General features: G+C 41.0%; 1 protein-coding gene and 1 pseudogene across 1 annotated transcript in view; one reads left to right on the top strand and one right to left on the bottom strand.

Moving 5' to 3' along the window:
* Positions 1 to 6,522: 6,522 nt before the first annotated feature.
* On the bottom strand, positions 6,523 to 7,462 carry LOC101342239 (40S ribosomal protein S2 pseudogene; annotated as a pseudogene).
* A 14,367-nt stretch (positions 7,463 to 21,829) lies between these two features.
* The window catches only part of MYO3B (myosin IIIB), a 532,652-nt gene continuing 526,961 nt past the window's right edge, over positions 21,830 to 27,520 (top strand). The window contains exons 1-3 of the mRNA XM_012555289.2: positions 21,830 to 21,891; positions 22,140 to 22,323; positions 23,051 to 23,185. Of these exons, the coding sequence (XP_012410743.2) occupies positions 21,830 to 21,891; positions 22,140 to 22,323; positions 23,051 to 23,185 (381 nt within the window). The remainder of the gene's footprint in view (positions 21,892 to 22,139; positions 22,324 to 23,050; positions 23,186 to 27,520) is intronic.

The following is a 27,520-nucleotide window of genomic DNA, read 5'->3' as shown; positions in this document are numbered from 1 at the left end:
TAAGTCTCGTCTTCTTACAAGAATTTGAGTTCTGCACCGCACCTTTCTCCTACTCCATCCAGGACTCTCTGTTGTGTTCCCTGTCAGGGCGGTCATTGGTGGTAGCTGGGCAACATTTAGTTCTTCTGGTCTCAGGCTGATGAAGTCTCTGGTTTATGTGGCCCTTTCTGTATCTTGGGCTAATACTTCGCTTGTATCTTTGGTGTTCTTCATTCTCCTTTACTCCAGGTGGTTGGGACCAATTGATGCATCTTAGATGGCGGCTTGCAAGCTTTTAAGACCCCAGACGCCACTCACGAAAGTAAGATGCAGAACATTTTAATAAGCTTTGTTATGCTGATTGACCTAGATGTCCCCTGAAAGCATCCGGCACTACTTTCTTGGTGGTATGAGGTACCCATGTGTCTCTGCTCGCTTCTCTCTTTTATATCTCGCAAGAGATTCGCTCGTTCCACAACAGTCATACTAGCTTCTTCTTCTTCTTTTTCCTCACACTAGTTTCTTGATGTTCCCTGAATATGCCAGCTCCTGTCTCAGGGCCTTTGCGCTTTCTGTTCCCTCTATCTAAAATGGTTTTTCCCAACCATCGCTAGCTCATCTTCTTCATGTCGTTTCTCTAATGTATCCTGTTCAGTGAGGTCTTCTCTGGTCATTTTATTTAAAATTTCAGCTCTCCTGTGTTATGGTTTGGATTGCATCCCCAAAAAAGATACAATGAAGTCCAAACCCTCCCCGCCACCTGTGTAAATATGACCTTATTTGGAACTAGGGTCTTTGCGGGTGCATTTAATTAAGTTACCATGAGGTCTTGCTTTAAATTAGTTATAGGGAGCTTTCACTTGTTAGTTATTTAGGGAAGGTGGTGGCATGGTTTTGGATTTTGTATCTGGTTGCAGGGTCCATGAGGAATTGTAATGAAAGGAGACTAGTGGAAGAGAGATTAGTTAGAAGACTGTGGTAAATCATTTCTGGTAAGACCATTAGAGGTGGCTGCAGTGGGGATGGAAAGGAAGGGATGGAAATGAACAAAGGATGGGCACGCTCAGTGACTGATGTGAGGGTGAGGCTGTGGGAGAATGTTTTGGGACTGAGCTACCAGGAGAATGGTGGGGCCCTCACAGACCTCAGGGATTTGAGTAATGTCTTTGAGGAGTTGAAGGCGGTTGGCTTAGTTTTGTATGTGCTGTTTCTGAAGATAGGAGAGGGCATGTAAGTGGATATGTGTGGCAAGTAGTTAGTAAGCCTGGGCTGGAGGAAAGGAGCAATCTGCCAGGACATGATGGTTAATGCCTTGGATGGAGATAAGAAATTTGGAAGACAAGTGGAGGGCTAAAGACAGGACTTTGGTTTCACTGTGCACACTAATGGGGAGAATGGAAGCTGGCACAAGAGGTGGAGAGGCAGGGTAAGAACCAGGAAAGTAAGATATAAAGGAACCAAAGGGAAGAGAGTGTTTTAGAAAGTTAAAGGCAGTGAGTAATGGCTAGTGCTGTAAAGGTTGAGGAAAAGATTGAATAAGTGCGTTTAATTCAATAGAAACTGAAAGAGACTGATAGAAACCTTTTAAATAGCAATTTAGTTGAATGATTAGGCCAGAAACCAGATCTGTGCCTCGTGAAACAGACAAAGCTATACATCTTTATGTGTATGTACAAGTGTATGTGTGTGTGTGAAATGATTACAGTTAAGAGTGGTGGAATTTTATGAGTATTATTTTTCTTCTTTTAGTTCTCTTCATTTTCTAAGTGTTTTATGCAACCACAACTTTTTTTTTAATTAAAAAAAGCAATTGGTTTTTAAAGCTCTGATTTTCATTCCTTTATTAAATAAACATTTATTGAGCACTTATTATGTGTTAGGCACTTGCCTTTGGGGTAGCAAAATCAGTAAGGCATGGCTTCTGTTCTCAAGAACTCACTGATAGAGAAGACCAACGTATGAACAAATAAATGTCAGGGAACGTGATAACGTCTAGAGCAGAGTACATGATGCAGTGGGACCCTGAAGGAAGGAATGATCACTGCTAGTGGGAAAATTAGAAAGGCCTTCTCTAGGAGGAGACATTTGTACTGTACTTGAGCAGGTCCTGTTAGAAGTATGCAGATAGGTTCCATTTCAGGAAAAGCCAGTTCCTGCAAATGGGCCTAGATTGTACCAGCCTTTACCATCATATTGTATACTTGCTTATGTTAGTTTGGAATCACTCTGTTTATGCTTATACGTGTTTTCTTATTTTGTGTGTCTGTGTGTGTTTATTATATTTAATATTTCATACAAGTTTCACTCTTTTCTAGCTTTTTAAAAGCTAGTCTCTAGGTTTGAAGAATTCTTCTGTGATTTGTGATTCATACATAATATATTAGAACACTTAGAAATATTCTGAGTAGCATAGTCTGAAGTCTTCATCATGAACTTTCCTCGTGACTATAAAATGTTGCTGGACCAGTTTCTATTTATATCATAATTGCTAGGCTTGACTAACTGCAGGAGTTCACTGGGCACATGCTTCTGATTGCTTTATTTTCAACAAGGTAAGGCGTGTACTCCATGGAAATGGGAATTCCATGGGAATGATGCAGGGTATTCAACAAGGGTTCAGCTCCAGCCCATCTAGGGTTGTTAGGAACTAAAACCCATGCAAATTAGCTTGTGAAAAGGGGGGATTCTTACAAGAATGCAGTAGGAAATTTCATGGATCTCTAAGAGCAGACAACAAAATATAACTGCCTCCCTGACAACTTCCTGGTATCTCTCCCTAAAGTTTAAGAGTTTCTTGTGTAGCCTTCTGGAAAAAATATTATATATAAAGATACATGCATTGTACATAGATACACACACATGCATACATATAAAATGATTATACATACAAATATTCTTTTTATTTACATAGGTTATCATCCTTAATTGCTATTCAGTACTTTTAAAAGATGATAATTTTGTATTTTGCCATTCTTTCTGTATTAACTGATACCAAACTTACCTCCTTGCATTTTAGTGGTTACATGTGGCTGAATGATCTTTTATTTTATATAATTATTATGATTTATTAGATAATATCCCTATAAAGATGGATCTTTATATCATATCTGATTTTCTATTAGAGACAATGCTGCAATGAACATCTTTATATATCTACTACAAGTTTAATAGAGCTTGTTATTTCATTTGTTATATACTCAATTTCAAGATAATTCTTGTATGTGGTGTGAGGTAAGGGTGGATATTCTTTTTTTGTTGTTGTTGAAAAATTTTCCTTTTTAATATATAGAAATACCATTGATTTTAAAATATTGACTTTGTATCCTGTAACTTGATAAACTCACTTATTAGTTTTAGTAGCTTTTTTTTTGGTTAAATTCCATCAAATTTTTTTAAATAGATGATCATGTCATCTGCAAATAAAGTCCATTTTCCTTCTTTCTTTCCAATCTGAATGTTTAAAAAAAAATTTTGTGCCTCGTTGTGCCAGCTAGAGCTCCACCACAATGTCGAACGAAAGTAGTGAGAGCAGACATCCTAGCCTTGTTCTTGATCTCAAGGAACATTTAGTCTTTTCACCAATTAGTGTGATGTCAGCTGTAGATTTTTCCTAGAAGCCTTTACCAGGTTGAAATTTCTTCTATTCCTAGTTTTTTTTCTTTTTAAACCCTGAATGTTGGTTGAATTATGTCAAGCACTTTTTCTGCATTTATTGAGATGATCAAATAGTTTCTTTTTTTGGTCTGTTAATACGATGAATCTAAATGTGTGTTTTTGAGTATATAATAAGAATAAATGCCTATCAGTAGAATTGCAGAGACAAAGGGTATGGGCATTTTATAGATTTTGACTAGTTAGCCTCAAAAAGATTGTGCTTGCTTATACTCTCACTAATGTTATCTCAAAATGCTTATTTCTCCATATCCTTGCCAACAGTATTATCAAACCTTAAACAATCTTGTCAGTCTGGTAGGGGATAAATGGTATCTCAATATTTTATTTGCTTTTGAAAATTATGAATACGATTTAGTATCTTTTCTATGTCTATCACGCATTTGAAATTCTTTTTCTGTTGTTCTTTTTCTTTTTGTATACACTCTTGATAAGATAAGGAAATTATCTACTGATGCAGATTTTTTTCCTAGTTTGTTTTTGGAAAAAAATGTAAGAAGATTTTTGAGTGTAGAGAAGTTTTAACTTTTATGCAGTTATATTTACCGATTTTTTTTCTTCATGACTTTCAGATTTTATGTTCTGCTTGGAAAGATCCCTTGCCTATGCTGAGATGATAATATATTCTACCTATTTAATAAAAAATTTCATCTATTGTAATCTATTTTGGAGAAAGGAATAAGGTAGGGATCTGGCTTAACTTTTTTACTTAACAGCCAGCAAGTTAAGCCAGCACTATATTTAATAGTATTATTTTGGTCCATCTTTTCCTTATCGATTAGAAATGTGATCTTTATCATAAATCCTATTTCCTTATGTATTTTTTATTTTACTTTTTATTGTGATTTAGGTGGAAGTTTACATAGCAAATTAGTTTCTCATTAAACAGTTAATACACAAATTATTTTGTAACATTGGTTGCCAACCCCACAATGTGTCAACATTCTCCCTTTCTCCACCCCATGTTCCCTGTTTCCATTCATATGGTTTTCCTGTCCCTTCCTGCCTTCTCATCTTTGCTTTTGGTCTGGTGTGCCCGTTAGTCTTGTATACACAATTGAATTATGAAGCATGCCCCTCGTGTGTTACTGTTGGCCCTGTAGACCTGTCTAATCTTTGGGTGAAGGGTTAACCTCAGGAGTGACTTCAGTACTGAGTTAAAAGGGTATCCAGGGGCCATACTCTTGGGGTGTCTTCAGTCTCTGTCAGACCAGCAAGCATGGTTTTTTTTGTGTGTGTGAATTTGAATTTTATTATACATTTTCCTTCTGCTTTGTCCGGGATCCTCTATTGTGATCCCTGCCAGAGCAGTCAGTGGTGGTAATTGGGCACCATCTAGTTGTTCTGGGCTCAGTCTGGTAGAGGTTGTTGGTAGTTGTGGTCCATTAGTCCTTTGGACTAATCTTTCCCTTGTGTCTTTGGTCGTCTTCATTCTCCTTTGCTCCAGCTGGGATGGGACCAGTAGGTGTATCTTATATGGCCACTTGCAGGCATTTGAGACCCCAGTTGCTACTCACCACAGTCGGATGTAGAACATTTTCTTTATAGACTGTGTTATGCCACTTGAACTAGATAGATGTCCCCTGAGACCACTGTCCTCAGCCCAGTAGCTCAGTCTCTCAGAGTTTGGATGTGTCTGTGAAGCTTCTATAATTTTGCACTGGTCAAGTTGTGCTGACTTCCCAGTATTGTGTTCCTTATGTATTTGAGACTACTTTTAGATTCTATTCTGTTTCATCTAACTGTGTATACCTTCTCCTGCAGTAAAATGTTTTAATTACTGTAGCTACATAATGTTTTAATATCTCGTAAAATTATATTCCTTAATTCTTTTTCAGAATTTTTCTGTGTTCACGTTTAATTTTCTAGATGAACTTTAATACCATTTTGTCAAATTAAAAAAAAAAGGGAACAACTTATGGCATTTACTTTGAAGATAAGTTTAGGAAGAATTGACATCTTCACAGTAAAGTCTCTTGTCCAAGAATAAGATACAGCTTTCCATCTATTTAAGTCCCTTTTCATTCCTATAATTTAAAGATTTTACTTTATGTGCATCCTGTTTTATTTTTGTTAAGTTTAACTTTGGCTATTTTACCTTTTGGTTTCTACTAAAATGGTATTTGTTTTCTGGTCGATTACTTTTATATGTAGAAAAACTTTTGATTTCTGTATATTAATTTTATACTCTACCATTTCAATGAATTAACTTAATAAAAAGTTTTTATAATTGATTAATTTGGATTTTTTAGGATTCAATCATTCCATCTACACTTTTTTTTTTTTTTTTGGCATCTCCTCAGTGTTTATTCCTTTTCTTTCTTTTCTCTAATTGCATTGGCTAGTACTTCTAAAGCAATGCAAAATAACATTTGATAGTGGGAGATCCATTCTTTTTCCTGACTTTATTACTGATGGTTCTAGTAAGTCACCATTAAGATGTTGACTTTTTATTTGAGATATATATTTTCATACAACTTAATGCTGTAAAACAATTAAGCTATTTCAATTTTTCTGGGGGTCTAAAAAATGTAAATGGGTATTGAAATGTATCAGATTCATTTTGGGTGTCTTTGTTCATATGGTTTTCTACTTTGATGTATTAATGGGAAAAATCATGGTAATGTATTCCCTAATGTTGAATTATCTTTGCTAAATTCTCTTGGCTGATTTTTAATTTAGGATTTCTACCCAGGTATTGTTAACTGTGATTAATTGTAGTTTTGTTTTTCTGTGCTATTTTGTCAGGTTTTGGTAAGAATGTTTTGCTATTTTACTATAAGTGATTTGAGGTTTTTCTTCTTTCTCTGTGTTCTGGAACACTGTAAATAGTATTGAAATTATCTATTCTCCCCACCTCCCCAGGATTAATTAGTTCATTTTGTTTTTCTTATAAAACCACAACGTGGTAGCCACAGCTGGAGCCTGGGTTCTCTGCAGGGAAACTCTGGTATGGGTCTTCACCCCATGGTCAGTGAATTCCTTGTAGGGTGACTTGGTGAACATGGTCTCTTTCCAGAATTCAGTGGTGAGATAGCTGTAGGTCTTGGAGATGGCATAGAAGGTGATCTTTGCAAAGTTGCCTTGGGCAGCAGTGCAGCTCCTGGCAGAGGTGTTGTTGTTAGTTCCCTTGTTCTGACTCACAGCAACCTCACGTGGACAGAGAAGCACTCTGGGTGGGTTAGCAGTCATCAATACGACCATTAGCAGCAGCTTCTTGGGTACGGGGCTGAGATGATGCCAGGCCTCTGGGGACGGGGATGAGAGGCACCAGCACAGAGCCACAACGACGAGTCACCTTGCAAGGAACGGTGTGGAGCTTGCCGATCTTGTTTCCCCAGCAGCCTCAGCAGTCTCACCCCCACGGGGACCATGGAGAGCTTGGCCTGGATAATGGCCCCGCAGAGGGCGATGGCCACTTCCTTGGAGCACTTAACGCCCAGACTCACGTGGCCGTTGTAGTCCCCGGTGGCGACAAATGCCTTGAATCTGGTCGGCTAGCCAGCACATGTCTGCTTTTGCACAGGCATAATTTTCTACACCTCATGCTTGAGAGGCAGCCCCAGGAAAAAGTCAATGATCTCAGACTCCGTGATGGGCAGGGAGAAGAGACAGACTTCCAGGGACTTATCGTCAAGTCCTTGATCGGGCGCCCCAGCTCCGTCTGGTCGAGCCACTCCTTGCTCTGGCCACGAGCTCCACGGCCTCGGCCTGCCGGGACAGCAGCCGCGACCCCTGTCCCGGAAGCCGGGCCGAACCCAAGGGGAAGCCGGAAGCCAGAGTCATTGTGGTACCCACCGCGGCGTCCCATTCCAGGGCCCAGAAGGCTCTCCACCCGGCTGCAGTACCGACGTCATGCGCCGTTTGTGTTTTCTTGGAGCTTCAATTATCTGTTCTTTGAAAATCTGAAAGAATTTATTGTTGAAACCCTCTGAGCTTGTGGCTTTTTTTGCGGGGGAGGAGGGAATAGCTCTTTTTTGTTAATATTCTGAAATTCTTCCGTTGTTACTGGTCCACTTTAGTTCTCTGTTTTGTATAGGTTCAATTTTTGCCATTTATCTTTAAGAAGACACCCATTCTACAATTTATTTATAATTGTAACAAATTATATTTCTAATTTGTTTATTTAGATATTTGCAAAATTGTTACACATTTCTTTTTAATTTCTTATGTATTGTTTTTATTTTTAATTTTATTTGTGCTTTATTTTTTTCTTGATTAAGTTCTTGTATTTTTTTGTCCAGAGAACTACACCCTTAATTATATATTAATTTAAATAGTCAACTGTCTTTCTGTTTTCTAGTTAATTAATTTCTGCTTTTATTTTTTCTTATACTTTCCTTATGTTTGTTTCCTTATGTTTGTTGAGTGGAATGCTTATTTATTTTTATTATTATTTCCTTGGTAAATGTTTAATGCTGTAAGTTTTCACCCTGAGCCCAGCTTCCCAAGTTTTTTGCTAGGTAGTATCTTTAATATTGTTATCATCAATGTACTCTGTAATTCAGTTTTTATTTTTTATTTATTTTGAACATTTTATTGTGCTTTAGGTGAAAGTTTACATAGCAAATTAGTTTTTCTATCAATGATTGTTATACAAATTGTTCCATGACAATGGTTGCAATCCCTGCAATGTGTCAGCACTCTCCCCAGGTCGTCCCTGGGTTCCTCAGTTCCATTAGTCCAGTTTCCGTCCCTCCCTGCCTTCTTATCTTTGGTTTTGGATGAATATTGCCCTTTTGGTCTTGTAGAGTTGATCTAAGGAGCATGTTCTTCACAGGTGTTATTGTTTATTTTATAGCTCTATCTATTATTTGGCTGAAAGGTGGTCTCCGGGAGTGTCTTCAGTTTCAAGTTAGAATGTTGTCTTAGGGCAATTGTCTTAGTTATCTAGTGCTGCTATAACAGAAATATCACAAGTGGTTGGTACAGCTCCAGAAGAAGACTTTCTGTCTTGGCTCTGGGGAAGGCCTTTGTCATCAGTCTTCCCCTGGTTTAGGAGCTTCTCAGCACAGGGACCCCAGGTCCAAAGGACACGCTTCACTCCCAGCTCTTCTTTCTTGGTGGTATGAGGTCCCCCTCCTCTCAGCTTGCTTCTGTCTCTTATATCTCAAAAGAGATTGGCTCAAGATACAACCTAATCTGGTAGATTGAGTCCTGCCTCATTAACATAACTGCCTCTAATCCTGCCTCATTAACATTATAGAGTTAGGATTTACAACACGTAGGATAATCATATCAGATCATAAAATGGTGGACAGTCACACAGTACTGGGAATCATGGCCTAGCCAAATTCACACACATTTTGGGGGGACACAGTTCAATCCATAACAGCAGTACTCTCGAGGGTTTGTAATTCAGTTTTGACTTTTTCCTTTGCATCAAGATCTAAGAGATCTTTTCAGGTGGCTAAATTTCTTTTCTTTTTATTAATATTTAATTTAATTTTGTTGTGGTTAGGGAAGATTGTTCTAATTTTACTTTCTTAGAATTCATTGAGGTTTTTCTTTGTGGCCTAATATATTCTTTGTTTTTAAAATTAAAATATCCCATCTGTGCTTATAAAGTACATATGTGCTAGATATGCTTTTTGATGTGCATCTACAGGGTTAAGCTTACTGATCGTATTGTACATATTTCTTAATTTTTTGTCTCCTTGTTCTGTCATAGCTGACAACGTCTCCTAATGCTATTTGTGTTTTGTTGATTTCTTCTAGAGGTTTATATTTTTATGAGTCTTGATACTTTGTTTTTGGTGCTGAAAGCTTTATAACATTTATGACATTATTGATTTAAATTTTGGTCATTCTAGCAGTGTGTAGATAGTACCTGGTGCATAGTAGTTGCTCAGTTACTGTTGCTGAGTTTACAAATAACCCTTTATGTTCTTAAATAGTTTTTGCCTCGAATTTACTCTTTTCTGATTTTAATATTATGACTGTCTTTGTTACCATTTGCCTGGTTTATCTTTGATCTTCTTTTTACTTGTAACCTTTCTGAGTTATAAAGAAACCCTTGGAGAGTTTATTTTAGGTATGTAACTCTACAACTTTTGTTTGTTCTGTATTTTGACCTGATTAACAGAGCTTATATTTATTGATAAAATATATATTTTTGGTGTTAATGCTTCCATCTTAATTTATGTTTTCTATTTTTAATGCTTTTTATTTCCTTACCCCAATAGTTTGTCTTTTTCTTTGTTTGGCGTTTGCGTGTGTGTCTATATGAGTGAGTGTGCTTTTCTTCTTATAATGTCAAAGATTTATAGTCTATTTTTAGTTACTTCAGAGATTTCTTTTACAACAATATGTTGGTTTTAAACCTCTATCAATTTATCAGTTTTCTATTAACTACTTACTGAGATGGGTGAGAAAATTAATACACTTACAGTTTCTCTTATTTTTGTTAATAATATCATTTTGCCTGGTTAACTTCATAATTTCAAATAACCCATTGCCATTGCATCAATTCTGACTCATAGCGACCCTATAGGACAGAGTAAAACTGCCCCAAAGGGTTTCCAAGGCTGTAAATCTTTACGGAAACAGACTGTCACATCTTGCTCTCACAGAGCAGCTGGTGGTTCGAACCGCCAACCCTTCAGTTAGCAGCTGAGTGCTTAACCTCTGAGCCACCAGGGCTCCCTATAATTTCAAATAGCTTACTTAAATATCTTTTTTTTTTTTTAAAAGTGTTGTCTTTACACTGACTGCTCTGACCAGGATCACAACAGAGGGTTCTGGACAGAGCTGGAGAAGGATGTAGAGCATAATTCTAACTGACAAAAAAAAGACCAGATTTACTGGCCTAAAGGAGACTGGAGAAACCTCGAGAGTATGGCCCCCAGACACCCTTTTAGCTCAGTGGTGAAGTTACCTCCTAGGTTCACTGTTCAGCCTGGGAGTGGACAGCCCCGTAAAACCAAATGAGACTAACGAGGTACAGGAATCCAGTGACAAGGGCCAGAAGGCAGAAGGGGACAAGGAAGCTGGTGATAGGGAACCCAAGGTTGAGTAAGGATATTGTTGATGTGTTGTGAGATTGTTAACCATTGTCATAGGGCAACATTTGTAGTAACTGTTAAATGAGGAACTATTTTGTTCTGTAAGCCTTCATCTTAAGTGAGAATAACAGCACAATTGGAAGAGCGTAGTCAATGTCACTGAACTGTGTATGTAGAAATTTTTGAAAAGGTGTATCTTTGGCTATGTGTATTTTCACCAAAAAAAAAAAAAAAAAAAGTTGAGAATTTAGAGGGTTAATATATTGTGGGGTTGTTAACCAATGTCATAAAACAACATGTGTACTACTGTTTCATGAGAAACTATTTGTTCTGTAAGCCTTCACCTGAAGTTCAATAAAATATAAAAGAAACAAAAACAAAAACAAAAAAAGTGTTGTCTTTAGATAATAAATGTGAAAAAATTCCATCTTTATTTTTTCCTCTACCTCTCCCCAAACTGTTGAATTTATTATTTTTTATTGTTGAAATATATAGCATTTACCTTCTGTAAATATATTTCCCACTATTGTTTTACCTTATTTCAATATAAATCAATATCGTTCTCTGTATCAGACTTTTTACTGTAGCTCCACATTTCTCTCTTGGTTTGCTGGATTTTGAACTCAAGTCATTTTTTTCAAGAAGGACTCATTGAGTCACTGAGCTCTTCTGTGTCTGAAAATATGTGTTGCTGCCTTTATACTTGAACAGCAATTTGGTGGAATAGAAAATATTTTCCCACACTTTGTATACGTTGCTGACACATTTTCTAGTAGTGAATGTTGCTGTGGAGAGAAGCCTGAGCTTTTATTTTGTTTTGATATGTGTGTTTGTATGCACGCGCACATCTTACATACCTAAAAACTTCTCTTCCTTACGGTTCAGTAATTTTACCATGAAATAGCTGTCTTTCTGAGACTTGTTTTATGGGCATTATGGGCAGTCATGGTTGATAGGTATGTACTTTACTCTTGCTTCTGAAACGTTGTTTAAATTGCCATGCTAGGATCATTCCACCTGCTAGGGAGCATGTCCTACAGCATGGCTTTGGAAATGTTCCTCTTTTTAAAATAGAGCCTGATTATTTCTTCTCCTTCCTTTTAATTACCCACAAAGCCTAGTGTTGAGTAATGAATGTTCTTCATAAATTCTTATTGAATGTATAAATGAATGAGCCTGGGACTCATTTCTCTGCTGCTAATTCACCCTCTCTGTCCACTTCCTCTAAATAGGGAATGTTGTTGAGATTTTTCAAAATTTTGTCCATTCACTATCTCTCAAACCCTACTACACTTTTTCTGGGAGACGACGGGGAGCTGGATTGAGAATGGCAGTGATTCCTGGGATTTTCCATCTCTCACTTTCCCTAAATGCTCCTTTTAAAAGATGATGGCATGAAATTTTGTCCTTTCTTTTGTTTGATTACTGCTAACATTTTTGTTTTGTTTGCTGAATTTCAATTTTTGTTGTTGACGTTGTTCATACATTTGGTTTTTGAGAGAGCAGATACCTGACTTCACTCAGCCATCTCCCCAGAAGTTATATAGGTTGTTATGAGAGTTTTGGGCTAACGGTGACATTAGCAGGAACATAGTCCTCCACAAGACCACCTTCAATTCTGACACCAACTGCAAGTTCAGGAGGTTCCACCCTCAGGTATGATAATTTCCTAGAATGACTCACAGAACTCACTGAAAGCTATTATACTCATGGTTACAGTTTATTATAGAGAAAGGATGCAGATTATATTCAGCCAGGGGAAGAAGTGCATAGTGCAAAGTCCAGGAGAGTCCCAAACATTGAATTTTTGTTTTCCTCTCCCTGTGGAGTCATGGGTGCATTACTTTTGCTGCACTGATATGTAATAATATGCATGGAGTATTGCCAACCAGGGAAGCTCACCTAAGCATTGGAGTGTAGAGTTTTCTTCATTTACATAGATGTGATTCATTGCCCTTATGCCTGATCAGACTCTAGTCCCTAACCCCTCCAGGCATGACCCAAGCCTCCACCCTAAATCACATGGCTGGTCTTTATGGCATGGCCAGCTCCTACCCTAAGACTATACAAATGTAGCCAGCCCCCCATTCCCCCATAAATCATATTGTTAGACTATTTGGCATAACCCAAGGCTCCCAGGCAAACAAAGGTATAACATTCCAAGGTCCCAGAGATTACTTCCCAGAAGCTGAGGGCAAAGGTTAGAACTTCTCTTTGGGCAAGGCCAAATTCTCAACTATATAGTTGTTTGAACAAATTTAGAACCTCAAGAGTAGAGCTCATTTTCTTCTTCTTATATCCCTTTAGAATCTGGTTCAGGGCTGTACCTACAATTGGCATTTAATAACTACTTACTGAATGGATAAATAATAAACATTTATGGTAATTCTGTCTAATTTATGATCGATTATTGAAAGAAGGGGATGTAGGGTACAATCACCTTGGAACAAGTATAGTTGTTGACTATTCAGAGGAGGTGATAGGCTAAGCAGTGTGTATGACATGGAAGAAGAGATCATATGTCATAATGAATATGTTTAGTGCTAACTTCAGCCTGGGAAGAATTGAGCTCATCTCCTTGGCTTTTGACCCAATGTGGCATTTCAGTTCCTAGGGTCTCTGAAAAGACACGGGTGAAGAAGCAGGAAATTTAGAGGAGCATCTTTCTCCTTTGGATCATTGTTATGATCTTATTATTCTTCACTAAACACATCAGTTTTAAGGATACCATATGGATTTTTCTCCTTGGATTTCTATTACTGCTAAAGTCACAATTCACCTTGGACTAACCTTCATTTTCCTTCTAGGCCTTTCGCTGGCTGCTTATGTGGCTGCTTTCATGGGCAGACCACTGGCTAGTAATGTATATGTCTCTGTTCTTTTATGTGACACTGCGTTTGACCTTGGGTAGAATCAGCTTTGTACCAGTGGGCAGTTTCTTTTTCAGTGACAAGAGGAAAAGATTACAGAGCTTTGAGATGATGAGTCTTTGTGTTCATTTTGGTTTCTAAGTATTGATGTTCTTTTTCTTTTCCTTCTTCAAGAAGAAAGAATAGGAATCGGACTGGCAGAAGAAGGCCACTTGCCTTCTTCTGACTATTGATTTTCCTTGTGCCATTCAGTGGTTCATTAGTTTCTTCTAACTATAGTTCTGTATTTAGCAGCAGTTTGGTTTGGAACATCAGCCACAATGGGGGACTGACTGTCTTAGCAGGCTAGTGGTGGATGAGGGAGGCAACTTTCTGAGATTATGAGTGGGGGTGCTTCTAAATTCTTTCTTTTTGCTTAAATTTCATAACACAGAATGAGGGTAAAATAGAAGACCAGAAATAGGGGCACAATATCTGGGCATTTGTTGGTCTTTTTTCAGTGTTTTACTGTTTCCTACATGAGTAAATTTCTAGCTTACAAGAGTCAAGAGTCTTTGAGACTTTAAAAAATATTATCCAGGGTAGTGGTGGGGAAACCCATCAGGGAGGTGGCAATCACCATGCATATGAACATCAGAGTTTACATGGATGTACATTAACTACACAGAAGTTTTTAAAAACTTTTATTATGGAAACTTAAAAGCATACAAAAGTAAACAGAATATAATAATGAAACCCCATGTATACAGCTTCAACAATTATCCCCCCCATGGCCAACCTTGTTTCATTTATACCCTTTCTTACTTTCTCCTCTCTTGTGTTATTCCAGACATCCTATTATTTCACCCATAGATATTTCAGTGAGTATTCCTAGATGATAAACCAAACCCATTGCCGCCAAGTCGATTCTGACTCATAGCCATCCTATAGGGCAGAGTAGAACTACCCCATGGGGTTTCCAAGGAGCAGCTGGTAGATTCAAACCACCAACCTTTTGGTTAGCAGCCGAGCTCTTAACCTTTGCACCACCAGGGCTCCTCCTAAATGATAACTGTCATGGATTGAATTGTGTCCCCCCCAAAATATCTGTCAACTTGGCTAGGTCACGATTCCCAGTATTGTACAATTGTCTACCATTTTGTCATCTGATGTGATTTCCCTGTACTGTAAATCTTATCACTATGACATAATAAGATGGATTAGTGGCAGTAATATTGATGAGATCTACAAGATGAGGTAGTGTCTTAAGCCAGTCTCTTTTGAGATATGAAAGAGAGAAGCGAACGGAGAGACATGGGGACCTCATACTTTCGAGAAAGCAGTGCCAGGCGCGTCCTTTGGACTCAGGGTCCTGTGTGGAGAAGCTCCTAGTCCAGGGGAAGATTGATAACAAGGACCTTCCTCCAGAGCCACAGAGAGAGAAAGCCCTTCCCTGGAGCTGATGCCCTGAATTTGGACTTCTAGCCTACTAGACTGTGAGAAAATAAATTTCTCTTTGTTAAAGCTAGCCACTTGTGGTATTTCTGTTATAGCAGCACTAGATCACTAAGACAATAACCAAAACCAAACCTGTTGCTACCGAGTTGATCCTGACTTACAGTGACCTTGTGTTACAGAGTAGAACTGCTCCATAGGGTTTTCTTGGTTGTAATCTTTACAGAAGCAGATCACCAGGCCTTTCTTCTGTGGCACCACTGGGTGAGTTTGAACTGCCAACCTTTCAGTTAGTAGTCAGGCACAAACTGTGCCACCTAGCAATACTTCTTTAATGTCATCAAATATCCAATTAGTGTTCTAGTTATCTCATAAATGTTATAATTTTTCAGCTTGTTTGTGTGAATCTATATCTTATTTCATATTTGGTATGTATTTTAAGATTCTCTTAATCCTGAGGTTACTCCTTTCAATTTATTTTTTTCTTTATTTGCAGTCTGTTTCCTGAAGACACTGGGTCATGACTTACAGAGTTCCCTACAGTCTTCTGGGTTTTGCTTATTGCGTCCGCATGGTGTTGTTTAACATGTTGTTCTTCCTGTAAATTGGTAATGGAATCTGCAGGAAGTGTAATGTCTGACTTTCTCTCTTTTCATGATGTTAGAAGTCTGCGGAATTTAAACCTCTGTGTTATAAGGGTTGACAGAGTCTAGTTGTGGAGTGTTTCCTGGCTTATTTTTTTAAAGTATGTCCTCTGCTGATGATTGAAACCAGAACTCCTACGGAAGTCTTTAGACATCCAATCCTGACAAGATAAAGCAGTGGCTGTTCTCTTAGTATACAGCTACATGTGAAACTTCTCACCTCAGTGTAATGTTTGATGTGGAAGTCACCCCTTTGTATAACACGGATCTGATGCTGAACTCCAGGTGATAAAAGCCCTTCTCCTTGCTGTTTGTAGCAGTCAGAAGTCATGCTCAGTGAACTTGTAGTGATCAGCAAAAAGGATATTATTAAGGCCTACTTTCTCAACCACAATAAAGAGACGTGGTCTCTACCCTTTTGGAGTTTGCCTTCTAAAAAGAAAAAACAAAAACCAGAAAAACACCCTTGTTCTTAACTTCCAAGAGATTGTGTTACTACAAGGATAAGTTTCACTTTATATCTATTTACCCATCTACCCATCTGTCTATCTAGACTATGGCTCGAGTAATGAGCAGTTTGGGTATTTTCTAGATATTTGGCTAATACTGATGTGTGCACCAAATCCATTGCTGTCGGGTCGATTCCGACTCATAGTGACCCTATAGGACAGAGTAGACCTGCCCCATAGATTTTCCAAGGAGTGGCTGGTGGATTCGAACTGCTGACCTTGTGGTTAACAGCCGAGCTCTTAACCACTGAACCACCAGGGCTCCAGTATGTGCACTAAGATAGGAAAATATTCCTTTAATAGCTACATTATCCTTATTTACTAAACAGGAATATCTTTTCTAGGTGATGTCCTCTTTGCTTTGTTAATAACTTGGCTGCTTCTGGTAGTGGAAGGGTTTGGATGCTGCAGTAATAATGTGGGACATCGGAATCTTGCTCTGAGCAAGTAGTGACTTTGATGAGAAATCTGCTTGCAGCATCAACTTACATAACACTGATGCATGCAGAAAAGAAGAGTGTTCATCCAGTCTTCACTTCAGAGCAACCTCACAAGCAGACACATCCAGGCAGATAGGACTTCTGATGGGTTTGCAAACTTTGCATGAGCCTCCCCAGCACTGAATCTACTGTCCCCACCTCTGCCTAGATAGACCGAGTCCTTTTATTCGCCTCTCAATGAGTATAACCTGTGTAACCTAAGTTTTCTAGGTTCTTGAGGTCACCCTTTTATTTCATATCTGAATAATTACACAGAGCCCTGTCTTAGTTTTCTAGTGCTCCTGTAACACAGATACCACAAGTGGGTGGCTTTAAAGAACAGAGATGTATTTTCTCATGGTTCTGGAGGCTAAAAGTCCAGATTAGAGTCTCTGCCATATCAGTTGCTTCCTTGTTGGTAGTCCTTGGTGTTCCTTGGTTCCTTGGTGTTCCTCAGGGTCTTCCTCTGTGTATGCGTATCTCTGTGTCTAATCTGCTCTTTTTATAACTGAGAAGTGATTAGATTTAGAACCCACTCTACTAGGGTAGGAGCCCTGGTGGCATAGTAGTTAAGAGTTCGGCTGCTAACCAAAAGGTCAGCAGTTCAAATCTGGCAGCTGCTCCTTGGAAACCCTATGGGGCAGTTCTACTCTGTACTGTAGAGTCGCTATGAGTCGGAATTGACTCGACGGCAAAAGGTATGTATGTACTACTAGGGTATATCTAATTAACATAAAGAAACTCCTATTTCCAAACAGGATTACATCCCAGTGTCTTAGGCTGGGTTCTCCAGAGAAGCAAAACCAGCAAAGCACATAAATATATGTATATAGAGAGATCCATATCAAGGAAATGGCTCACGCGGTTGTAGAGGTTGGAATGTCCCAAGTCCCTGAGTCAGAATAAAGGCTCCTCTTGATTCACGTAGCTGCAGGGGCTGGCAAACCCAAGATTGGCAAGTCAGAGAGCAGGGCTGTTGCTCACAGGCTGCGAAGATTGACAACTCCGAAGATCACCAGGCAAGACTGTAGGTAAGCTGCTAGCTCAAGTCTCAAGAGCTGAAGGTCAGATGAACAGGAGCCAGCTGCAGGATCCAGAGCAAGCAAAAAGCCCATGAGCCTTGCCAGCAAGTCCACTTATATTCGATGCAGGCCACACACCTGGGGAAACTCCCTTTCAACTGATTGGCTACTCACAGCAGATCCCTTCATGGAGGTGATCACATTATATCAAACCTCATCATGGAAGTGATCACAACATCATACGACTGCCAAGCCACTGAGAATCATGGCCCAGCCAAGTTGGCACACAACCTTGACCATCACACCCAGGTATAGGGGTTAAGATTACAATGCATATTTTGAGAGGAGACACAATTTAATACATAACAAACCCCTATTTCAGGGACTGCAGGAAGCCCAGATGCCACGTGGGGGACTTCTGAGGATTCTGGGACAAGGTTCAAGGGGTCATTCCTCTCACTTCAAACTATTCCTGGCTCTTTCCTGGTGCAGTCTGCCATCAAGGCAAACATCTGGCGGGGAGTGGCTTTTCAGCTGTCAGAAGGCCTGGCTCCTGCTATCTCCCCAGACCAGGGTATCACTACCTTTATAGAGCTGTATAAGCAGCCACTGTTTGGGCTGTTTAATCAATTGTCAGAGAGTTTATAGAGTCAGTATTGATTTTAAAGAGAAAGGACAGGCAACCTTGGTAACAGTGCTCTCATTCCATTACACCGTTATTTAACCTGTTCTGTGGATAACCAGAGAGTACATGATGGACATGCCAGCAAAAACCCTATCAGTCTGCCTTGCACTTCCCTGTCACTGGTGCTAACAGTATATACAGCCCTCTGGGTGAGTTGCTCTTGTTTTAGGGGGAGCAGAGATGCTGTCTATTAGGTCCATGGAAGGTGAGTGTTTTAAGTGGGGCCTTAGCCTCTGTGTGATTGCGAGTGTTTCTCCCACAGAACTTTTCAATATTTGGAGGAGTTGGTCAGGGATAACCCGGTGTTAACAAGCTAACTCTCTTCATTCTAGTCTATGATCAAAGGTCATGGGATTGGGCCTGGAAAAGGCCTGGATTCCTGTTCCTATGCTGTCCCTAAACAGTTGTGCCACCAATCTGGGCTTCAGTTTCTTTATCTGTATCATGGGCTTAGGGGAGGTGGTGGTTTTTATCAGTGTTGTTACGTGCTGTCTAGTTGACTCGACTCATGGCAGCCCAATGCACAATGGAACAAAATGTTGCCCAGTCCTACGCTATCTCCATGATCAGTCGTGGATCGAACCATTGTGATCCATAGAGTTTGGCCGATTTTTGAAAGTAGATCACCAGGCCTTTCTTTCTAGTCCGTCTTAGTCTGGAAGCTCCACTGAAGCCTGTTCAGCATCATAGCAACACTCAAGCCCGCACTGACAGACTGTTGGTGGCTGTGCACGAGGTGTGTTGACTGGGAATCAGTCGCAGTTCTCCAGCATGAAAGGCAAGAATTCAGCCACTGAACCACCACTGTCCCCGGCTTTATCAGTAATTTTTCTCAATGTTCTAAGAAGGCTCACCATGCTCGGAAGGCCTAGCGGCCAGGGTAACTAACTATCCTGCTTGGCCCAGGACTGAGGGGCTTCTCAGGATGTGGTATTTTCAGTGCTAAAATTGAGGAAGTCCTGGAAAAACTAGATGGCTGCTCACCCTCTCAGGCTCCTACAGGGGCACAAGCCAGATGCTTGGCTGCCCACCTGCCTCAGCCAGAGCTGCACCACTTCTCTCAGCTTATATATCCGCATCCTAAGTAAGGTTTAATGTAACAGATGGGTTTCATGGCCAAAAACTGTTAGAAAACCACTTGATTCAGTGGACTCCAAGATCCTGGGGCCACAGTCTATGATTTTATTTCATTTGCACACACGAAATGCCAGCCATTTGTCTGAAACTAATAACTGATTGGAGTAAAATTAATTTAGTTCTCATTTAGTGGTTAAAAGTGAAATAAAACAAAACGGTATTTTGAATAAAACAAAACAAAACATGTTTGTTAAAGCTTTGCTTATTCTGAAGCAGATCTTATGCTGTGCCTTTGTGATAACAGGTGACACTCACTGTGCTCGCTTCATTTTATCATCATCTTGTGATCCTCATTGCAGCTCCCAGAAGTAGGCATCATAATGCAGATGAAGAAACGAGGCACCGAGAGAGTAACTAGCCCAAGTCCCCCAGCTGGTAAGGGCAGAGCCACGATCATGCAGGCAGTTTGACTTGAGCGATACTGTGTCCTAGCGCTGACCCACGCTCAGGTGTACCTGCCTATGGGGTGTAGGGACCCATTGGCAGCTGATCATCATTGCCCTCCCCAATCTGTCCAGCCTGACCAGCGCCCCAAACTGGTCCTACTTTTTGCTAGTGCAGAAGCAAAACCTAGAGCACTGTTTCAAGGTGTTAGTAGTTTTGGGGATCTGACAATAAAGAATCCAAGTCATATAGTGATAAAGTTATTCCCTCACTAGTTGTCCTTCAGATCCTCTGGCTGTATCACGGAAACTGTTTGTGCTAGTCTTTAATTCCTCCGCATCCCTCGATGACCTCCCTTTTTAAGAAAGAGAGCAGCCTTAGCTTGGAACCCTCTGGGCAACAGTGTCTGGCTGGATTTTTGCATAATAATCTATTGTTTCTGACATAGTAACGTTGTGCAGTTAATTTTGATATATGGCAAATGATACTGGTTTTCCACTTGGGGTAGTGACATAAAACTACTTTAAAATACATTTTGGAGTCCTGGGGTGGTGTAAACAGTTAAGTATTCAGCTGTTAACACAAATGTTGGAGGTTCAGGGTTACCCAGAAGTGCCAAAGAAGAAAGGCCAGGCCATCTACTTCCAAAAAGTCAGCCATTGAAAACCCTCTGGAGCACAGTTCTACTCTGACACACAGAGGGTCACCAGGAGTTGAAATCAACTCAACAGCAACTGGTTTGCTTTTGGTTAAAATACACTTATTTAAGTAAAAAAAAAAAAAAAGTGAGTAATTTAAAAGTAGTAACAAATATATAGTGCAGGCAATGTACAGATACGGCAAAATTTGTGAGAAAGATTGATTTTGTGAAACACGGACCAGGAGGGAAGGTTGGCGTTCACTAGAATCTTGAAACCAACAGATGAAAGGCAGGACTTACTTGACAAGGAAACCTTTTGGGGGTCAGTGCGTCAGCTCAGGGTGGGCCTGGCCTGGGCTCTCGGGTGCTGGATGCAGGTACCTCTGGAGCGTGTATGCCTGCCAGGTGTACTCTGGAAAGACAGGGTCCCATCTGGCTCCAGACACTAGGATTTTCCTTTTTTCTACTGGTTTTCAATAGTTTTGAAATGCCCCCATCAGAAAGAACAAGCATAAAAAATGGGCCCTTGTGCCAGGTTAAAAGGCTATGCCTTAGGAGAATGCCATCTAGAAAATAATTAGAAGTGCATGGTGAAATGCCCACATGAGGTAAAAGTGCTCACCTTGGATGGACACTAAACCATGGTGTAGAAATTGGACACCACTGTGGCTCTTTCGGAAACCCTGGTGGCGTAGTGGTTAAGTGCTACGACTACTAACCAAAAGGTTGGCAGTTCGAATCCATCAGGCTCTCCTTGGAAACTCTATGGGGCAGTTGTGCTCCGTCCTGTGAGGTGGCTATGAGTCGGAGTTAACACGATGGCAATGGGTTTGTTTGTTTGTTTTGATGGCTCTTTCTGTTAGAACTTGGTGACCCTTCCCCTGGGATTAGAAGCAGACTGGGCTTGGGACCCCTCATCCAGCCCGGGGAACAACAGAACTCGAAGGAGCTCTTTCGTGGCATCTGTCTTTGGTGACTTTGCTTGCCTGCCGAGCTTGCTGCTGGTACTAAACCCCCATAGGACTGTGTCCTTATTAAATAGAGTACTGCTGAGGCAAAGTGGGTTTGCAGGTCCTGGTTCAGCCCTCAGTGGGATGCCCACACTAGGCTATTGCTGTGTGCACAGGGCCTGCGCTTGGCTAATCTTTGCAGGCCCCAGGACCTGGTCATCAGTGCGTGCTGAGCATTGACTGACGCCTGCTGCATGCCTTGGACACCCAGACTTTGCACATAGAGTTTGGGGACTGGTTTCCAATGACATTAGGGAGCCCTGGTCATAGGTACAATATCCTGGGAGCAAAGATCTTAGACTTCTGGCCTCCAGTTACATCCCCTAGCAGCGGCAGCAGCTGCCACCACTCAGCAGCATCATGAATGATGATATGTGGTCACGACCGGAGCTTCGTCTTTGCCCTTTTGCTCCTCCTGAAGTGTATATATAATCTCTAATGTTAGAATCTTGTTTTCAGGATGTTTCTGAGTTATGTTATTCCTCCACTCTATCTTGTACTCTCATTTCCTTAAGGAGGTTTCAAAATCTTTTTTCATCTACCTAAAAATAGAGGAAAGATAAAAATTACCACAAAGTCACTGGTTGAGAAATAAAAATATTCTCGCTTTGAAAGCCCATTGCCCCCAGTCTAGAGTCTGTTGCACATAACAAACTTTTCTCCCCACCAGGAAACATCTGTATGGATTATTTCACTACAACCCCACCATGCTTGGACTTGAATCACTTCCAGATCCCACGGATACCTGGGAAATTATAGAGACCATTGGCAAAGGCACCTACGGTACGGTCTACAAGGTGACAAATAAGAAAGATGGGAGCCTGGCCGCAGTCAAAATTCTGGATCCAATCAGCGTAAGTAACTGTGGCTACTTATAATAACAATATGATGTTTCATGCACATTGAGCTTTCAACTTCTTTTCTTGATTCTAGAGATAATTTTCATGAAACCTGGCATGAAATCTCTAAATGGGTCATGATTAATCGGCTCAAATAAGTGGAGGGGACTTCACTTGGAATTAAAATTTTCCTTGACTTTTTATCTCATGTCCATTTTACTGTTGATTTGTGTTTTGGACCTCTGGTCTCTTCAGAAGTTCTCCCCTTGGAAAGAGTGATGCATCTCACTCACCTGAGCTCATACAGGGACTGGTCTTTCATCTGTTACAGGGTGACCCAGGTTCGTGATAGTTGATCATTTGAGGCTGATGGCTTCTTTCAGAGCACTGACCACTGAGGTGATAATGCTGTACCCTGTTTTGCATGATAAGATTATAGGCTGCCTAGTCTGTGTTGAGTTAGTCTCCTTAACTGCTTTGAAAATGCAGACATTTGAAAATTAAAAAAAGATATTTAGAGTAGTATTGTTAAAGAAAAAATATAATGAGCCATTTTATTGATATAATAATTAGAAGGTTATAATTAGGATTTGAATGCCCATTGTTAGGTATTTCCAAGATTCTAAAATAGAGTAAATATGCTTTATCAAGGGATTACTTGACCATGATGTCATATCTGTATCCTTTCTTACACAGTAATTAGATTTAATCCAGCATGCACTTTTTTGTTAATCCTTTTTAGGATATGGATGAAGAAATCGAGGCAGAATACAACATTTTGCAATTTCTTCCTAATCATCCCAACGTTGTAAAGTTTTATGGGATGTTTTACAAAGCGGATCACTGTGTGGGAGGACAGCTGTGGCTAGTCCTAGAGGTAAGAGGCACCTGTCGGCTAACCCTCATTTAAATAGAGCTCCAGGGGCAAGCAGATGCTCTGTTGCCTAACTAATGTTTTAAGATACACATTTGAAGAGTTGGTCCCTCTTGTGTGTCATAGGTATCTTACCAGATGTGAAGTTATTCTTCTCTGCAGTTCTTACGTGTAGACTATGTGCTAAATACGTTCATGTTTCTCTGTTTTAAAAGTTTAATAATCTTCTAATACAGAGTGAATACAGGAATACAATTGGAAATGGTACTTTTCTTCTCCATACTGGAAAACATACTGCAATTGTCAAAAATTGTTAACCCAGAATTTACTTGGCTTGCTAAGCTTTGATTAGCCCATTTGTGTTCATTAATCCTCATCCTGGACTGGGTTCCCTGAGGACTGACTCTGAGAGTTGCATGTGAAAGGTTTATTGGAGAGTTCTCTCAGGAGATAGACCTGGAAGGAAGTAAGGAAGGCAGGATTGGGCAAGGGAGACAGTTGCAACAGAAGCCTCAGCCAAGGTCTAAAAAAAGAGTTGGGAAGCTCTTTCAGAGTTGTACTGAATTGTATCTCCTCACCAGCCACTCATTGGCTGGATGTCACCTCTGGGAGGGGACATGACCTTAGGTGAGGCGGTTCCTTTAGCTGAGGGCAGTTTCTACTGAGGGCAGAGCTGGGAGCAGGGAACAGTCAATATTTCCAGCAGCATTTTTCTAAAATGGGAATCTGAAGGGAGCTCCATTGTATCCACTATCCGAACCAAACCCATTGCTGTTCAGTCAGTTCCGACTCCTGACAACCCTATAAGACAGAGTAGAACTGCCCCACAGGGTTTCCAAGGCTATAAATCTTTACAGAAGCAGACTGCCACATTTTTCTCCCATGGAGCAGCTGGTGGGTTCAAACCACTGACCTTTTGGTTAGTAGCAGATGAGTGCTTTAACCGCTGTACCACCCGGGCTCCTGTATCAACTATAGTCCTGCGTTTTTCTCCCTGCATTTTAGTAAATGGGAATGAATATGTACATCTTGGTGCAAAAGAGGTGTTTACCCACAAGCACAATTCCCCATGGGGCTAAAATGGCAAAGACACAATAATGAGAATATGTGAAATTAGTTTCTAAGGATATGTCTGTGGCTTCATTCACCCTAGGTCCACCTTGACTGTTCTTGACTCTGTCCCTCTGAGTCAGCACATGCCTCCATGCCTGTGGTCACATATGTGACCCAGGAGACAAGAACACACTTGAAAGCCTTAAGGGAAAAGCAGTACCAGGGGAGGGCAGCCCTCACTTCACATGTGGCACCTCTTGCCCAAATCTACTACCAGCTCTGGGAGCATAGGAGAATATGGGCTGGCTGCCATGGTGACTGTGTGTAGGGATTTCGTTTGTTATATGCAAATGGGATAATGTGCAGGGAAGCTGGTTTGAACAGTTCTTTCATATCAGTTATCTTCCTCAGAATGTAGACGTAAGAGGTTTTAGTTACCAGTAATCATCTTTGTCCATTTAGTTGACTGGTCAAATCACGTAACACATTCTTGTATTTTCATCTTTTGGTTTTATCCACCACCCCTCCCCACCCCCCGGAAAAATTATGAAGTTTATTCTGCAAAGGGAGCTATAGAATAATATTTATTTTTAGATGACTTTTCGTTTATCCCTAGCCACTCTTAAAATTCTCTCTTTATCTTTGCTTTTGGCAAGTTTGAGTATAATATGTCTTGGTGACTTTCTTTTGGGATTTGCCTTATGTGGGGTTCGATGAGCATCTTGGATAGATATCTTGTCATCTTTCACAATATCAGGGAAGTTTTCTGCCAACAAATCTTCAACAATTCTCTCTGTATTTTCTGTTAGCCCCCCCTGTTCTGGTACTCCAGTCACTCCTGGGTTATTCCTCTTGATAGAGTCCCACATAATTCTTGGGGTTTCTTCAGTTTTTAAATCCTTTTATCTGATTTTTCCTCAAATAAGTTGGTGTCAAGTGCTTTATCTTCATTCTCACTGGTTCTGACTTCCATTGCCTCAGTTCTGCTCCTATACTTCTATTGAGTTGTCTAATTCTGACGTTATATTGTTAATCTTCTGGATTTCTGATTGCGTCTCTCTATGGATTCTTGCAGCCTGTTAAATTTGTCATTATGCTCTTCTCTAATCTTTTTAATTTCCTCTACTGTGTATTCTGCGTTTTGCTTTATTTCCTTCCTAATTTCTTAAAGAGTTCTGTATATTAATCTTTTGTATTCTGCCTCTGGTAATTCCAAGAAATTTTCCTTCTCTGGAAAATTTCTAGATTCTTTATTTTGGGAGCTTGCTGAAGCCATCATGGCTTGCCTCTTTATGTGATTTGATATTGACTGTTGTCTCTGAGCCATCAGTAAGTTATTATATTTATTTATTTCATGTTTGCTTACTGTGTCCTAACATCTTGTTTTGTTTTGATATGCCCAGATAGGCTGCTTGTATGAGCTAGTTTGATTATTGGCAACTTTGAAGCTGTAATGTCCTGTCACCAGATGGTTAGATCTGTTACTAGGTATGTGAGCTCAGGAGTCCTCCCATTCCTCCTGTATGGATTCAGCTGAGGTGCTCAGGTAGATAACCACCAAGTGTGTGGTGTAGGCTCTCACTTACAGTCCTAGACAGGCATGGGTGATTGATGTAGGCACAGGCATCTGGCTACAGCAGGGAGACACGCTCTGAGCAAGGCAGGGGGCTGACGGCCGCCCCTGAGTGTCCAGGAAGAAGGTGTGTCCCTCTTCCCTAGAGTGTGTAGGTGGGTGGGTTCCGCAGCGGGACCATGAGCACTGAGGGCTGCTGGCTGCAACTACTAGGGGGCATCTCCCACCCATGGGCCCCTATTGCAGGCAGCCAGGTGGCATGGGTGGAGCCACCAGTCCCCAGGCCCCCGATGTGGGCAGGTGAAGACCCTGCCCAGTGAGCAGAGCAGTGTCAAATGTCAAGAACCTGCCACTTCACAGCTGAAACAGCTGAAGTCAGACTTCCAGCACACACCCCACCATACTGTGGTAACGAGGGCCCACGCTGCCGAGATGGGCCCACACAAGTCCACCCAGGGGGAAGGGCACCCAAAGTCCGTGGATCCCCCACGCCAGCACCCAGGCAAAGGAGCTGTGCCTACCCTGGGCTCCTGGCCCAGAGGAGCCAGCAGTCCATTTCTTCCACTGTTTGTCAATCTGTTCACTCCCCAAGGCAGGGAGAATGGCTTTGGGCGTGCGATGGATCCCACCTCTGGCCTAGGGGACCTGGCAATTGCTGAAGCTGGTCCGGAACCCAGTGCAGAGCAGGGAGCGTGGAGGCAAATGGGAGACAGATCTCTCCCCGATGGGGGTGTCCTTGATCCGCATGGTAAACCGTTCACAATTACTTATCTTTCGCCGGTCCAGGGCTGCTTCTCACTGGTTCTGGGTGGCCGTGCAGACTCTCTGGCGCTGGGTCTCTCCCACTGTGGAAAATACGCCTCCTGAGCATAGCTGCTTGCCTGCCTCACCGCTCACCCATGAGCTGCTCAGGCCTGAAGGGCTCAGGCTCTCGCCAGGTCTGGTCTGGCAACTCCTCGCTGCTTCCGAACCGTCTCTCCCTCCCCCTGCCACTCAGTCCAGTTCCTCAACTCTGCCTTTGATGTTTAGAACTCCCAGATTGCCACATGTAATCAATTTACTTGTTTTTTTGGGTCTTTGTTGTAAGAGGGTCCACTGGAAGCAGCTGACTACTCTGCCATCTTGGCCCCGCCTCAGAATAATATTTATTTTTAAAATACTGCTTTACTTGAGAATTGCAAGATATTGTTACTGGAGTCTCTAATTATATTCTTCTTTTAAACCTTGCTATAATTTAATATTAGAAGCTCAATGACCAAGAAATCTTAGCTTCTGCTCATCCCCCTCCTCCCCAGTGCCATCACCCTGACTCAAAAAAGGCTCCACATTCAGGCACAGAGAACTGGACCTTGCAGGAATTTTCATGGTCTAATGGGCACTTCCCTCTGGTGCCACCAGGCAGACTGGTAGGCTGCTCAGACCTGCAACCACCTGGTGAACATTCTTCCTGATGAGCAGTGACTGGATGTCAGCCTGTCAGGCATGGCCAAGGCAACCAGGAAGAGCCGCACATGGCCTTGAAAGATGAGAAAGAACTTGGAACTATGAACTGGGCCTCGTGCAAATGCTCCCCTGCCAGCTGTCTCTTGCCTTTTCAGGGTGACCACGGGCAGATAATGAGGCTTCCCTGAGACACTGAATTATTCATACCTCAGCAGCACAAGATGCTGACAGTTATGACGTCTGCATGTCATTTGGCTCATGGCAAAGTT

Source organism: Trichechus manatus, unplaced genomic scaffold (genome assembly GCF_000243295.1).
Source record: "Trichechus manatus latirostris isolate Lorelei unplaced genomic scaffold, TriManLat1.0 scaffold00037, whole genome shotgun sequence".
Lineage (NCBI taxonomy): Eukaryota > Metazoa > Chordata > Mammalia > Sirenia > Trichechidae > Trichechus > Trichechus manatus.
The sequence above is the reverse complement of the archived record's forward strand: the minus strand, read 5'-3'. Positions and strand labels throughout refer to the sequence as shown.